This window comes from Thunnus thynnus, chromosome 9, assembly GCF_963924715.1.
Source record: "Thunnus thynnus chromosome 9, fThuThy2.1, whole genome shotgun sequence".
Classification (NCBI taxonomy): domain Eukaryota; kingdom Metazoa; phylum Chordata; class Actinopteri; order Scombriformes; family Scombridae; genus Thunnus; species Thunnus thynnus.
In genome coordinates this window covers 10,773,913-10,788,401 of record NC_089525.1, presented here as the reverse complement: position 1 = coordinate 10,788,401, position 14,489 = coordinate 10,773,913, and the positions used below count along the sequence as shown (strand labels likewise).

The 14,489-nt window shown below is 40.6% G+C and overlaps 1 protein-coding gene across 1 annotated transcript in view; it reads left to right on the top strand.

Moving 5' to 3' along the window:
* Positions 1-14,489, top strand: part of gria1a (glutamate receptor, ionotropic, AMPA 1a) — a 71,553-nt gene that overhangs the window by 19,080 nt on the left and 37,984 nt on the right. Inside the window, 6 exon segments of the mRNA XM_067598790.1 lie at positions 3,616-3,800; positions 6,917-6,970; positions 9,631-9,789; positions 10,496-10,663; positions 11,628-11,732; positions 11,887-11,994. Of these exon segments, the coding sequence (XP_067454891.1) occupies positions 3,616-3,800; positions 6,917-6,970; positions 9,631-9,789; positions 10,496-10,663; positions 11,628-11,732; positions 11,887-11,994 (779 nt within the window).

Below are 14,489 nucleotides of genomic sequence, written 5' to 3'. Positions count from 1 at the left end.
TATTTCAAATAAAGGTTTTCAATGAATTATTCATTATAAACACATACTTAAATGCAATATCTTTGAATACATAGGATTTCTTAATATTTATAAAAATGTGCTGTTCCACCACACATTTGCAGTGAAGACAGTGAGAGGCAGTATCAGTTGTTAAACCAACTGTCATTAGTCGTCTTCATATTGCCATGGCGACAGCAATGGGGTCAATCGTAGCCATTGTGTAGCAATGAGCAGCCACCAGAACATTTATTTTAGGCCACCGTCTTTGTACAGACAGAGAACACAGAAAAGAAACATTGACCTGCACTGACTAGCAGATAAATCACACAATGGAACAAAAGATTAAGCTTTTCATTGAGCTGTCCCCAGCAATAACCCGTGTTGCAACAGTTTCTTTGCCAGTAAAAAAAAAAAAAAAAAAAAAAAAAGGTGCTGTAGCATACAATTTAAACACCTCACACTCCACACACACAGAAATAAAGCAGCACACCTGTCAGCCGCCTGCTTCCTTCTCTTTCTCTCCTCGCTAGCCAATCAGCTATACCCTTCCCATAATGCCGTGCCATCTGTCCCAGGTGTTGTGTGTTTTGGAGCGTGACGATGAAGGGTGTATTTTGTGTGCGTGCCCAAATGCACGCATACTGTTGAGCTTTTTGCACAAGTAAATTTGTTATTCATACAGAGTGTGGGCTTACTGCAACTTTTATCTCCTCATGTTTCTGACTTGTGTGAGACAAATAAACAGGCTCAAGTCAGCTTTAAAAGACAGATGCCATCGTGTCACTCTGCAAAGCACACTGTTGAGCAGTGACAGGGGAGATTTCACAGCGGTCTCTGGCCCCATTGATGCATGATGGCTGCAGCGCCACACATGTCCCACAGATTTTTTTAATCTCCTGTGATCCCTTCATTATCCACTCACAAACTGTTGGGTATTTTGTGTGTGTGTGTGTGTGTGTGTGTGTGCTGGGTCACCCCTGTATGACTGAGTGGTGGGATGGAGCCAGTGAAATCCATATCAGTAGTCCTCTGTTGCCTGGATACTACGCTGCAGTCACCCTTCCTACAGGGTTATTTTAAGCCTTTAAGAAAAATCATTTTCAGTTGTGAGAAATTTGTCTGGTATGTGTGTGTGCGTGCATGTGCTTCTTTCAAATATTTCATCAAAGCATCTTACGTTTTTTTAAACACAGCTTGGTGGTATTGCCCATGAACAGTTTTTGAATCTCTAGTCTAATATATTTATATTAGACATGTAGTTTTAATAATCATTTTTCAACCTGTTTCAATCTATTATCTGAGGAAGAGAACATACAAATGTACCACATACATTATCACTTTCCTAACATCTCAGACATCTGTCTTGCTGTCTTACTGCGCAGCATCTGCTAATAAAAATGCTTCTTGTTTTCATTTTCAAAAGCCAAGAACAGGAAAACAAATTTGATAGCCCATTAAACCTATCATAAACAATATTCAGGAAATGGTTTCCCAAAGTGTTATTTTCTACTCTCGATTGCCTGGTGCCCGGGTCTCTGTGTGTTCCCTCTGGCCAGAAGGGGTGCTTATGACAGCCAGATTCCATTATGATATTATTCTCTTCCAGGATGCCTTTGGAGGACCATTTTTACCTTGGCTGGTCCTACAAGCCTCCCTGTCAGGCTGGCTCTGATTTATAGGGGTGCATTAGCCACACAGCTACATTTAAAAAGGCAAGAGAATATTCAATGCAAACACTGTGAGACAAAAAAAAAGAAGAGAGGGAAAAAGCAGGGGAGGAATGAAAAATAGATGGAAGATATGATGAGATAAGCCACACTAATAACGCTGAAGGAAAGTTGACTCCAGGTCTCTCTGTAATACATCAGTACAGAACATTTTCAACACCAAGCGTTAATGAGATTCAAACACTAATTTTAGCCTATCTTGACCGCTGCCCCAAGTGTTCGAACATTTTTTTATATATGTTCATGCATACTAGTAGATGTAGATTAACAAATAAATAAACATATAGAGATGTAAAGAAAAAGGAAGATGATTAAAAGGAGGGGAAAAAAGAATTAAGGAATGAGAAATCAAAGCAAACTGCTGGGTAAACTGCTTGGTGCTGTCCATGGTGCTGAAACCTTTCACTGACATCAGCACTAGCAGCTCCACTCAAGAACAGCTGTCCTTTCTCCTCTGGACCCACTGGCCTTATTCACGGCCATGATTAACTACCTCCTGTGCTCCCATGCCTATCATCAGTTTCACAGTTACTGTTCAATGTGACTACAATAACTCCAATTATTCACTTATGAGCAGTGAATGGAAAGAGACACCATGAAAGGTACCATACATGTACTTTTACAGTAATACTTTTCAGTATAAGGTTTACCAACACCTGTGTATCATTTATATCTAACATCCTCACATTTTTTTCTGGTTGTCGTACTTATTTGCATGTACTGTATAATGGTTATATATGGAGGTGAAACACCATCCATCTTTTTATTTCTTAATGACCTGGTGTCAAATAGGCAGCGTGAATTGCCTGGAGAGCAGCTGGTATGCATTCAAATAAGGCAGAGCAATCATCCTTCAGAAGCTGTGACTACATTCTTCATTCTTCTTTGACAGGGCCTGTGTTACTGTTGTTGTGGATAAGTCATTTATACATTTGCTCAATATGCACAAAATGCCTGCACGAACACGAACAAACAAGCATGGAGGATATGCAAAACATATCGTGTGTTTGCCAGCTTACTAGAGGAAAAACAAATACAGCTACATCATGTATTAGTTTACATTTCTAAATTTTGTAATTGCTTTAAATCATTTGGGTAATGGCTGCCAGTCTGCTGCGGGTGAAATTACTTTATTTACTCTGTGGAACAACTGTGGCTGCCAACTCGAGAGGAATCTGATTGGTCTACTGCCAGCAGCAAAGGAGTAGAACAGTGAGTCAGATTGTAAATCAGAGCTCAAGATCAATGTGTTCTCTAATCGCCTTTTATTTCCTGTCTTAGCATGAGCCCTTAGCTCATTGGCTGCTCTGCCTCTTTATGATGCTTAAGTGTCTCAGCAGTGTATCTGTGACAGTGCAATTGAGTAGCGCCACCTGTAATTGGTGCTTGGAGGACATAAACCTAGCTGTGAGCGTGTCGTCTTCTATGATGCATGGGGCTGATTATTTGTTAGTGTGAAAGTGGTGATTATTTAGCTTGGCGCTGTACGAGCTGGAAAAGCACACCTGTATGTGTCAGAGTGCTTAATGGACTGTCCCACTCATTACACTTATCACTGAAGCTACAGGGGAGATTCTGATGGATATGCTTATCAGGAGCAGTTTGGTTTTCTGCACGGCTTCTGTTTTGTTCCCAAGTTGTTTCTAATTTATCTTGTAGCTAATAATGTAACTACACGGGATAAGATTATCCTGCCCATAATTTATGTCTCGTGCTGCCTAATAAAATATAGACACTCACGGATTGCTCTCAGTAGATGAATACCAACCAGTCATTCATCACTTAATTCATCTTAAGCTTCTTTGCAGAAATTTTGCTATAAATGCCCATGAGTTTCCCTTTCCCAACTTCAGTCAGAACATTTTCCTCTGTCCACATGTTTTTCTAGGCCTGTCAGTGCTGCAGAAGGTTCTGGACACAGCAGCAGAGCGGAACTGGCTGGTGACCTCGGTTAATGTGGAGACCATGACGGAGGCCTCCTTCTTGAAAGTGTTCCAGGATTTGGACAAGAGGAAGGAGGGCCAGATTATTATCGATTGTGAGACCGAGAGGCTTACTGGCATCCTTAAAAAGGTAAAGAGCTTCTTTTTTGGTTTTTGCTATGATAGAGCATTATGTAATGTTTCGATCCATAAAGCAATTTCAGCTTAAAGCGTGCAACCTCAGAACACAATACAACACTGTGTGTTATATTGTTGCTCCAAATAATACAATTTTTACTTGATCAGTTAATTTTCCTTTTGGACACATACAAGGCTTTTTATAATTTGAGTGATTAGCCTGCAGGAAGGACTTTGAGCAAAATTTAAAAGACACACATTTCAGATTTTAACTGGATGAAGAAAAGTCGACAGGCAGGAAGAGCAGAGAGGTGATATAAATGGAAAATGGTCGGTGGTCTGCTGTGGTGTTTAGTCTCCAGTGCATCAAGGACAAGAGAGATAAATAACACAGCGTGATCCTGTGACAGTATCAGCACAGCATCACTCACCCCTGTGCTGTTGAAAAGAAAAGGATCTTGGCATTGCAAATGACCGTTCTCTTTTTCCTAATTCATACTTACAGCGCTAGAACCAACTAACAACAAAGCTGTTTCTAGAGTTATTTCCATGTCCTATACCTGGATCATCCATTGATGAGGATTCAGATTTTTTGCCTCAGCCTTGTCTGTCAGCATGATATCATGTATGTAGCTATGTAAGTGCACTTATAAGACGCTTTTATGAGGTCCTTGTTTCAAAGTAGTCCGTCAAACATTAAAAAGTCAGCTGGAGGAAGAGTTTTTAACCAACTCAATGAAGCTAACGTTGCTCAATCAGCTAGGTAGCAAAAACTGATAAAATCCGCTTGTGACAGCTATCATTTCTGCTGCTTATTGTCTGATTCTTTCTGAAATTAAGGACTCGGTGTTATGTTTTTAATTGTAAAAAAATTTGAGTGGTTAATCTACTGTTATCTTTGTAAATTGCATATGTGCTGCGCAAGAACAGAAAGGTGAACGGCTGAAGCGACAGTAACTTAATCAGCAGTCAATGAATGACAGTCACACTGGAACCAGTTTATGCATACAGGCAGAAAAATAGCCACACATTTGTTATTTTTGTTTTATTTTGATTGCAGACGTCACTTGTATGATTTATGATTTTTCAGTCAGATTTTAATAGATATTCAGTTTCAGGACATTGTTTTTTTTATAAGAAAAAAAAAGCACTTACTGTACTTAAATGATGTACATAAATGCACCATGTGTACACACAAACACACACAGCCCCCATCCGTATGTGGAGACTATTGCTGCTCAGTGTGAATGTTATTGATGGCCTGGTGTCTGAAGTTAAGGTTATTGCATCAGTTCTCACCAGTTTACAGGAGCTGAGCCTGAGAAGTTCTCCATTCAGATGGCCACCATCAATCACCCACATCTGCTCCCTGCCTCCACGGTGCACCCAAACAATGGCGAACACACACACACACATGCACAACGCGCGCACACACCACACCTCTGCCTCTTTTACCCTTTAAACTCACTCCTGTGTTCATCTCATTCGTCTCATACAGTACACTGATTCTCTTATGATAATGTCACTGGCAGTATCTGAAGTGTAGCTTTTCGTATTAGCTGAACATTGATGTAATCTCCTTGGAGAGCGTTAAAATATTTCAGAGTGTGTTTTCCTACAGAGAGACAAAAAGTGACCCGTTCTCTTGGGGCTGAACTCTGAATGACACTTCAAATCTGCATGTATAATTAAAAAGGCTCCAAAACATTCCCATTTGACGATCCACCGTGGCAGTAATGTATCTTTTCCCCCGGTGTGGGGTGAATCGGTGTCAGCGCTAGTGTGTGCCTATCCTCCTTCCCTCTTGTTTTTCCGTGCCCGAGGCTAGGCCGTAGGGCCCGCCTTGTGCTGGGGTCACCATTAATAACAAATGCCACCTTCTGTCATGACATACAGCATCATTAGACACACACACACACAACACGCAAACAAATGAGTACACTCCCTGAAGTATACACAAGGGAAAATGCTCAGAGAGAGAAAGAGGAGTGAAAAATGTGTGAGGTCATGCACAGTGCTTGAGCAAAGACAGAGAAATGAGCTGCTTATCCACCGTGCTAGGGCAATTAATTGGACGATGCATGGCTTTAAATTAGTGCTGCCCACTCAGCCTTATTTTATGTGACTGCCCAGTATGCTGTGATGACACGTTTTGGTTGTACAGTATAACAGGCTCTTTATTTAGGCATTGGAAACAAGACAGTTCCCTTGAGGGCCACCAGCAAGCAAGACTCCAAACAGGGAGGGCAGGGGGTTGTTTTTGTTTCATCTGACGCCCCATTTAAATGTCAGTCAAAGTGGTGTCCAACGTGTCCATTTCTTTTATGAATAAACTGATGCTGGCACCACACTACACACCTCTCACTGTGTTGCTCAAACCGCCCTGACTGTCGGCGCTCGGCTGACCTGTGACGCCTGCCGTGAAGAGAATGACGGCAGCGCAGGCAGGAGAGAAATGAGGTGTAGGCATGGGAGAGGGGACTGTGCACAGTTCAGCACTGACAGACTGCATTATTTGATGATATTGTCAGATCACGATGAAGTTCCAGGGAAGTTATTTAAATATTAGATCAAAGATCAAACCATAGCTCTCAGGGGAACAATATTGGAAACAGGAGAAAGAGGAGGTGGAGGAGGGAAGGAGATATAGTACAATATACAGTATTACATTGACAAATTGATGAATGATTGCAATTTATATGACAGGTAAGTGGAATATGTTTAGTGCAGTTTCCTTCCCTTAAAGAGTTCAATTAATGTATTCATCCATTTCTACTACTTCTACTTCTTTATTTTGTTCTAAATATTATAATTCCTTAATATTTTAAAGTGTGATTTACCTTATCTGTGGTTATATTTAATAGAGTTGGTAATCTCTTGCTATGTTGGCTCTTTACACATAGATAAAAGCTAATCTTTTTATGAAGTTGGATTTCAATGTTAAGTCCCATTGCTCTGGTTTCTTGTCTGTCTAGTACAGGGTCAAGTACCTTGTTGTAGGTATACTGCTGTGACACTGTCAAAACCCTCTCCTCGCTCTCTCAGTTGTACACACACACACACAGATTAACCTTCTGCTGTTGTGTCACACCTTTTATTCCCTATTTCTCCTCTGTCCTTGTCCTCCAGATTGTAGAACAAGGCAAGAATGCAAAGAGCTACCACTACATCCTGGCTAACCTGGTAAGCAGTCGTCGTTATATCAGTGCTTCTTTATTCATTTGAATCTCTACACGCTTTCTGAGATTTTCGATGGACTCTACATTGCTATTAAATGTGGCTCTTAACAGGATTCCAGACTTACTTTATCACTAGTTTAATAGACTTGCATGTGCCTGATAATGTTGCCTGAAACTAGTGGTTATATGTCTTCTATGTCTTTTTATGCCATTATCCTCTTCAGCTACATCATATATTATTCCGCTACACTGTCAAACCTGCAGGCACACTGTAACAGCAGCACAGTAGTAGACTTACAGTAGAGCACATGAGGGGAACCTGTGACTGTCTGTGCAGTCTGACGGTGACAGAAAAAAGGTCAAGCAGTCAATATATGCAAGCTTATATCCATTAGCTCTCTTTTTCTCCTGCCATTTTCTCTGTGCAAATGGTATGAAGACCCCTACAGCACTGTACAGGCTCACTAAATGCAACCAAATGAAGAGAAAATTGACATCAACAGACGCCTTAGTAATAACAGCATTAATATGCAGCTGCTGGCTTGAACAATTTCTCACTGCTGGAGTTTTAGATTGGCTCAATCTTTCTTGTCTGGCCAGTTTGCCAGATTTAATTTTAAATGATAAGGCCTGGACGGTAATAACAGCTGATATGCAAAGTGGCCACAGTCATTTATAATGGGTCCATAAAAAGGTTTGCACAAAAATTACTTTTTCTGTGTCCTTGCACCTTTTTAGAATTTTCCTAATTTACTTACTTGTGTACAGCTGTATGTGTTAGTGTTTATCTGAAAAACAGAGCATTGAATGATAAAGAAAAGAGAGAATTTTGAATGAATATTCAAATGCGGTTAAAATATCTGTTGGATGTCCAGTTTTAGTGAAGGCTAGTTTCTATAGTAACCTATTCAGCTCACTGCACTGCATTAGCTCATACATGGAGCAGAAAAAAAGATACAATTCTGTCTGTTCAGCTGAGAAATATGGACACCTGGCAACACACGCAGGTACATTAGGGAGATGGTGGTGAGATCCGCTTCCATTTGTCTCCTAAAGCTTGCGCTAGCCTTCATTTTGTACCTGTCGCCATGCCAACCTTCCACAAAGAAACAGAAGGGCGTGGAATAATTTGAACTTTAAGCTACTCAACAGCCAGTCGTGTGTGTTTGCCTGTAAGGATATGGGATATAGGTACAGATATGAACATCAGAGAAAGTAAACAAGTGAGGGTTTCAGAGAGACATATGGCCAAGACAGAGCCGAAGCTTCAAATGACATGAAACAAATAACATCAGAGCGGAGAAGAAAGAAAAACAAACGGTAGAAAGTTGTATGATAGATGCCTGGCGAGCAAGAGACAATCCATAGAGGCACCTTCTCTTCTCATCAGTCAAAACTCTGCTCTTAAATCTTAGACAAATCACAGAAACAGACAAATCTTCTCTCCCCCTCTCCTGCTCTGTCATTACTACCACCCAGTCCCACTTCTCTGCATCTTCTCTCTCCACATTGACAGGCAGCCTGCTGAGAGACTGCCTCTCATTCTCTCTCTCTCTCTCTCTCTCGCCTTTCTCCCTCTCTGAAAAACAGCCTTCTCCACATGATAGTCAGAGAAAAAAAAATGCAAGTAGGAGATACCATTACATTAAATCACTTCTTTCTCCATTCTGCTCTGCCTGAGGCATCGCTGGCATTGTTCACAGTAGCCTATAAGGTTTTGATTCTTCCATTGTTAACAGTAGGCTATGAGGACTCAGTCTATCAGAGATTAGCTCCGGACTTTGCCCACCATGAAATTAGGTTTTCTATTTTCTTTCTCACTACTCTTGTCCCTCAGGAAAGACTGGGATGGAATCTGCTCAATTGGGGTAACCTCTCTAAGTGAAAGAGAAGGATTTGTCATTTTCATTATGCAATTAACCCTTGAACCGTTGATAGAGTTAAAACAGTTACTTCAATGTAGTGCATTCTACAAAATTACCCTCTAATGCAGCTCACTAGACCACTGGTTCCCAACGGTTTCGGCTTGTGTCCCCTTGAAATAAAGTAATGCTTAGTTGCGAACCCTCATCCATTTGCATATGTCAACCAGTTCAAACCAGTTCAACCAAATTCATTTTTATTTGTCTTTTGTTCTGTATGAATGATTTTTAGAGGTAAGTAAAAAGGCTAAGGAGAAGTCTGAAAAACAAACATTATTTGGTGCAGCAGAAATGTTTTTTTTTCCCATCATCTAGCGCATCCCCCAAGGGATCCCAAGATGATTAAATGGATAAGAAAAAAAAAAACAGATTTCTGTCCTACAAAATTATGTTAACTTTTTCTAATTTTTGCAGTTTTTATGGGAAATACTGGTACTCTCCAGGCCCCTGAAAGCCCTTTAAATGAAACAGTCTATGAAGAAATAATCACTGTTTGGAACTTCTCACTGCTCATGTCCACTCTGAGGCATAACCTATAATGAGGCGTTGCAAGTAGAAATTGATTTGTTTGAAGGGATCATAAGAAAAAATAAAAGGTTGGGAGTCCCAAGTTTGGGAACCACTGGTCTAGACTACTGTCGTTCCCATCACAGATGAGTTTTCAGAATTCACATGGCTACAGGGTCCTATTTATTTTCCTGCCTGTGTGTCTCATCTTCTGCCTGTCCACTTCCTGTCTCAGGGCTTCTTGGACATTGACTTGACAGACCTGAGGAAAGGTGGGGCGAACATCACTGGCTTCCAGCTTGTCAACAACTCGGACCCCAGCGTCAGCCGTGTCGTCCAGCAGTGGTTGGAGTTTGACAATAAAGATTCCAAAGTGCCCAAGAGTGGACTCAAAGTATTTATTCTCTGCTCCTTTGATCTTTTTCTCTTCTCCCTCTATTAGTTTCCTTTTTCTGTCTTTAAAGTGATTACACAAGGAGTTGTAAAGTATCATTGGATTTACTAGGAGTTTTTCTGTCATGTTCAAAGTAATGTAAACTAAATCATGATAATCAGCTTTCTCAGGAGATTTGATAACTGATTCTCTGTGTGGAGTTAGGATTACTTCAGCCATGAAGGGTGTTATTTCCCCTGTACCCTCTAGTTTGTTTGTGATTGTCAGCAGCATATTGCAAAACAGTTATGAAAGGTTTTCTATTAAATTTGTTGGACAGATCCTATCTGAGTTTGGTAATTCAGATCTGGAATTTCTACTATCAAATGATAATGGATTTTTAGCCATAACAGCTGTCCAACTAGCTGAGATGGAGGACTGATTGTAATACCAAGAAATGTATTTACACTGAAATTTACTTAGAATTGAAGTAATCGAAATGATGTAGTTGGGTGAAAAGCTTAACAAAGAAAATCAAACCTTGAAAATTCTACAAATATATTTGATGTTTTGAAGTGTAGTTAAGCAAACTTTTGCAGAATTGTGGAATTCTTAGAAAATCTTTTTACAGCTTATTCTCCCACTGCTGTCCTGCCACTCTTCAGAACTTGATCATTTTTTATGACTGCGCTTGCTTTTGTTTAAATAGTCTGCTCTCTCTTTGCAGTACACAGGCGCTCTAACATATGACGGGGTGAAGGTCATGTCCACGGCCTTCCAGAATTTAAGGAGACAGAGGATAGACATTTCTCGCAGGGGCAACGCTGGAGAGTGTCTTGCCAACCCACCAGCTCCCTGGGGACAGGGCATAGATATCCAGCGAGCCTTGCAGCAGGTCTGCGCACACAGACCGAAACACTCGAATGCACACACACACAAATGTACATACATAAGCACGTGCATGCACTTGCGCAAATTCTTGAGTGGCACATTGGCTAACAACTCCTGAGTTGGGGCTGGCTGAACAAATTAGGTCTCATTCTGTCGTGTAAAGTTCACATTAAGTCGTAGGAGCGCTCTCCAGTATCAAATGTGACATCGTGGCTAGTAAACAAAACCTGCAGGCAGTAACACTCAGCCGTGATCATCATAGAATATGACATCAGCAATTGAGTTTAGAAATGTAATATTTGGCAACGAAATGGAAATGCTGGACTGGCTGTGAGACTTCTTGATCTCATGCACACATAGACACACTCATGCATGTGTGAAAAACCATGTATATCGAGGAACAAAGAAAACTAAGAAAAAATACAGTTGCAAATTAAAAAGACAATTAAAAGTCTTGCTCTTTTATTTTTTATTATTATTTACATTGATTAAAGGTATAATAAATGCACCATGTTTGTGGGCATCCGTGTAATTGCATGTGAGTGTATGTGTGTGTGCGTGTGTGTGCAGCCTGAGGCTCTGTCTGCATAGTGGCTGTGCAGAGGCCTTCTCAGAGTCAATCTAACCATCTGCCTGTGGATAGACTGGAGATTGAAGCTGTGTTCGCTCAATTAACTCCATCACACAGCCAAGACAAACACACTGCACTGTACACATACACGCACACCGTCTGTCATTCACCTCCGCGGGGAAGCAGGCACTGTGGACTTTCACAAATGAATACTATACAAACACATGGGAGCTATGCTTAACATGCATCGTATGTAAGTGACATGCAAATGCTCGCTGCCAGCGCACAGAAATGGAGAAAATATCCTCTATGAATATCATGCTTCACAGCAGCCATTATTTACCCATCTGCCAGGCAAGTCAGAGTTACTTATTCATTGTCTGTGACTCCATTACAGGTCCGTATAGATGGATTGACTGGTCACATTCAGTTCAACGAGAAAGGCCGCAGAACCAACTACACTGTTAGCGTCATGGAACTGGCCCCATCTGGACCAAAGAAGGTAAGCCTGTATTTAAGATATGTATTTTTGCTCAAGGACCAATTTTTGGTTATTTCTGCAACGCCATTATTGGAATAACCTCGTAGCTCATTTTTGGTTCTTTAATAGTTTTCAAAAGAAAGATCCGGGTTGTGACTCATCCTCCTTGTTATAGGTCGGCTACTGGAATGAGGATGAGAAGTATGTGACCACCGCCAGCATGAACTGCAACATCACTCCCTACAGCCTGCAGAACCGAACTTACATAGTTACCACTATCTTGGTGAGTCTGTGTAAAATAGAGAGGTTGAGGCGGGGTGTGATGGGAGAGAGCGAGACAGAGAAAGACAGGGTAATATTTTTCATTTTCTTTTATGATAGAGTTCCTAAAAGTTCAGCCCCCTAAATGAATTCAGCAGACATCTGTGATTGTATCTGCCTCTCTTCCTTCCCTTCCCCAAATCTATTCCGCAAACCTTTCTCCGTCAGACTGCTGCCTGCTCAGAATCAAAATCAGAATCACTTCACCTGGCAAGCACAATACAGGTGTAGAATTTTGTCTGGGGTGCCACTGGCTCGTTGACATATTGATGACTTGCATACTCAACATAGTGCATATTTATTGTACATTTAAAAGGGCACACAAGGACAACACAACCTTATATTTCATGTCGAGAGACGTGAAGATAAAACATGCAGGTTTGAAGTCATCAGTATGGAAAAAGCTATACTGTACTGGTGTCAGTCAAGTAGGTTGAGTTTGAGAATAGAACTGAAATCTGACCAACTCTTATGGCAGCCAGGTCATCATGACTTTCTCTTGAGAGTCAAGAACATGGCTGGCAATACCTGTCTGATATACAGTACAGTAGAGAATAATAAAGATGGTAGTATATCTTTGCAGGTACAGGATGTTCTCAGTGTCCGCATCATGTTGAAAATTTAATATCAGAGAGTATATTTCATGTCTGAAGACGCCTGGAGCCCAGCGCCTGTTCTTTTTGTACATCTGGTGTATTTTTCAAGTGTCTTTTATCTCTGACCATCACTGCAGCCAGTGTAATATTGTTGGACTGAGCCAGAGATATGGCTATCCAATATATGGATGAAGTGTGTGGAAAAACACACTAGCTGATTTAAGCCATTCCGCCGAAGCCTTCAGGTCAAGCAAGGCAGTGTGTGCCGCTGATCTCCACTGTGAGGGTTAATGGGGTAAAGAATTCCGACTACGTGATTCCCTTCAGAGAAATTCACCGCTCACCAGATAAAGGCATAGTGGGGGTGATGGAGCTAAGAGACAATGTAGAATACCAGGAAAAAGCATGAGCAATCTTCTTTTAAAGAAGAAAGCCTTTTATCAGGGACCTTGTAGCATCACTTGGTAATGCTGCATTCATGTTATATTACACAGGCTGTAAATACAAGACCTGTCAGCCCCCTAGCTGTAATTGAAATATATTTCTGCTACTATATCTCTAAAAAAATGCTTAAATGTCAACAAATCGGTGTCAAAATGGCTGCAATAGTGTCTACATAGACTCCAACATTAACACTAATATAATTGAATCAGGTAATTAAAAAGGAGCTACATGGCCCACACAGTTTATTTATACCTGATTTAACTTGATAACAAAGGGCTAGAAGTAAAAATGGCTAATTCAGACTCCATTTATAAAGCGTGACTACAGGGCTAGCATTGTGAGTTACTATGTTTGAATAAAGCATGAATACTCCCAAACTGTATCATCATTTTTTTTCATTATTTATATTCTGCCAGCGTGGTATGAATGCAGCATAAGTCCTTATGCAAAAAAGTGGAAAATTTCTAGAGACAGTGCATCGATGAATGGCAGTGTAGACATGACATGAGGCAAAATGATACCAAGCAGCAATAGATACAAGGTATGTAGAGCTTCAAGTACAATATGTTAAACTTAACATGTACTCTGTTGGCATCTAATAAAAATATACTCATGAAAATCCTCATTTAAACCCGAAGGCTGTAGTCTCCCAAGAGTACAGACCCAAAATAACACTCTGTGACATAATCTCCTATCAGTGTCCCCTTTTCTAGGAAGATAAATTGGTTCTCTGTCTCAGAACCTAAGAGAAAAGATAAGGTGTGAACAGTTATTGGGCTGTTGGGTTGCGGGAGAGTTTTTAAACCTTATAACTTTTGTGCTCACTGAGTCGTTGCTTCAGGGTGAGCGTATTGTTTTGACAACAAGCAGGTATGACTTTGTGCTCCCCTGCAATCCGTGCTGTCCCAGCCTCTGCATACGGGCAAGCCTGGGGTTAGCAGGAGATTTGGAGGAGTGAAGCAGACCATGTTTAATGGAGCACTCGGGCTTGGTGGCTTCACGATCGTGGCTTTACGCTAAAACCAGGATATGACTGGAATTTAAAGGTTTAGTTTTAGCATGCGAGGAGTTGGTTATTGATGGCATAGTCACTGTATGCAACTATGAGAATAGGTTGTTATTTTAATAGGCTTTCAGCAAGGAATAGTAGTATGCAAGCGCAACTTCTTATAATAATTTTATAAAATTCTCTTGAGGTTGTAAGTTGATTTTTTTTACTATTTTATCAATGGTAACACTAATCAGACTAATCAAACAATTTTCAAGCATTATGTTTTATTGTGCATAATTTTCTGTGTGTGTCTGCATTTGTTCATATAATGTGTGTGTGTTTTTTTGTGTGTGTGTGTGTGTGTATCTCTATTATATTTAACATGGTTGAGTGACAGCGGATCTCAGTGGAACTGTTCAAGGTCAA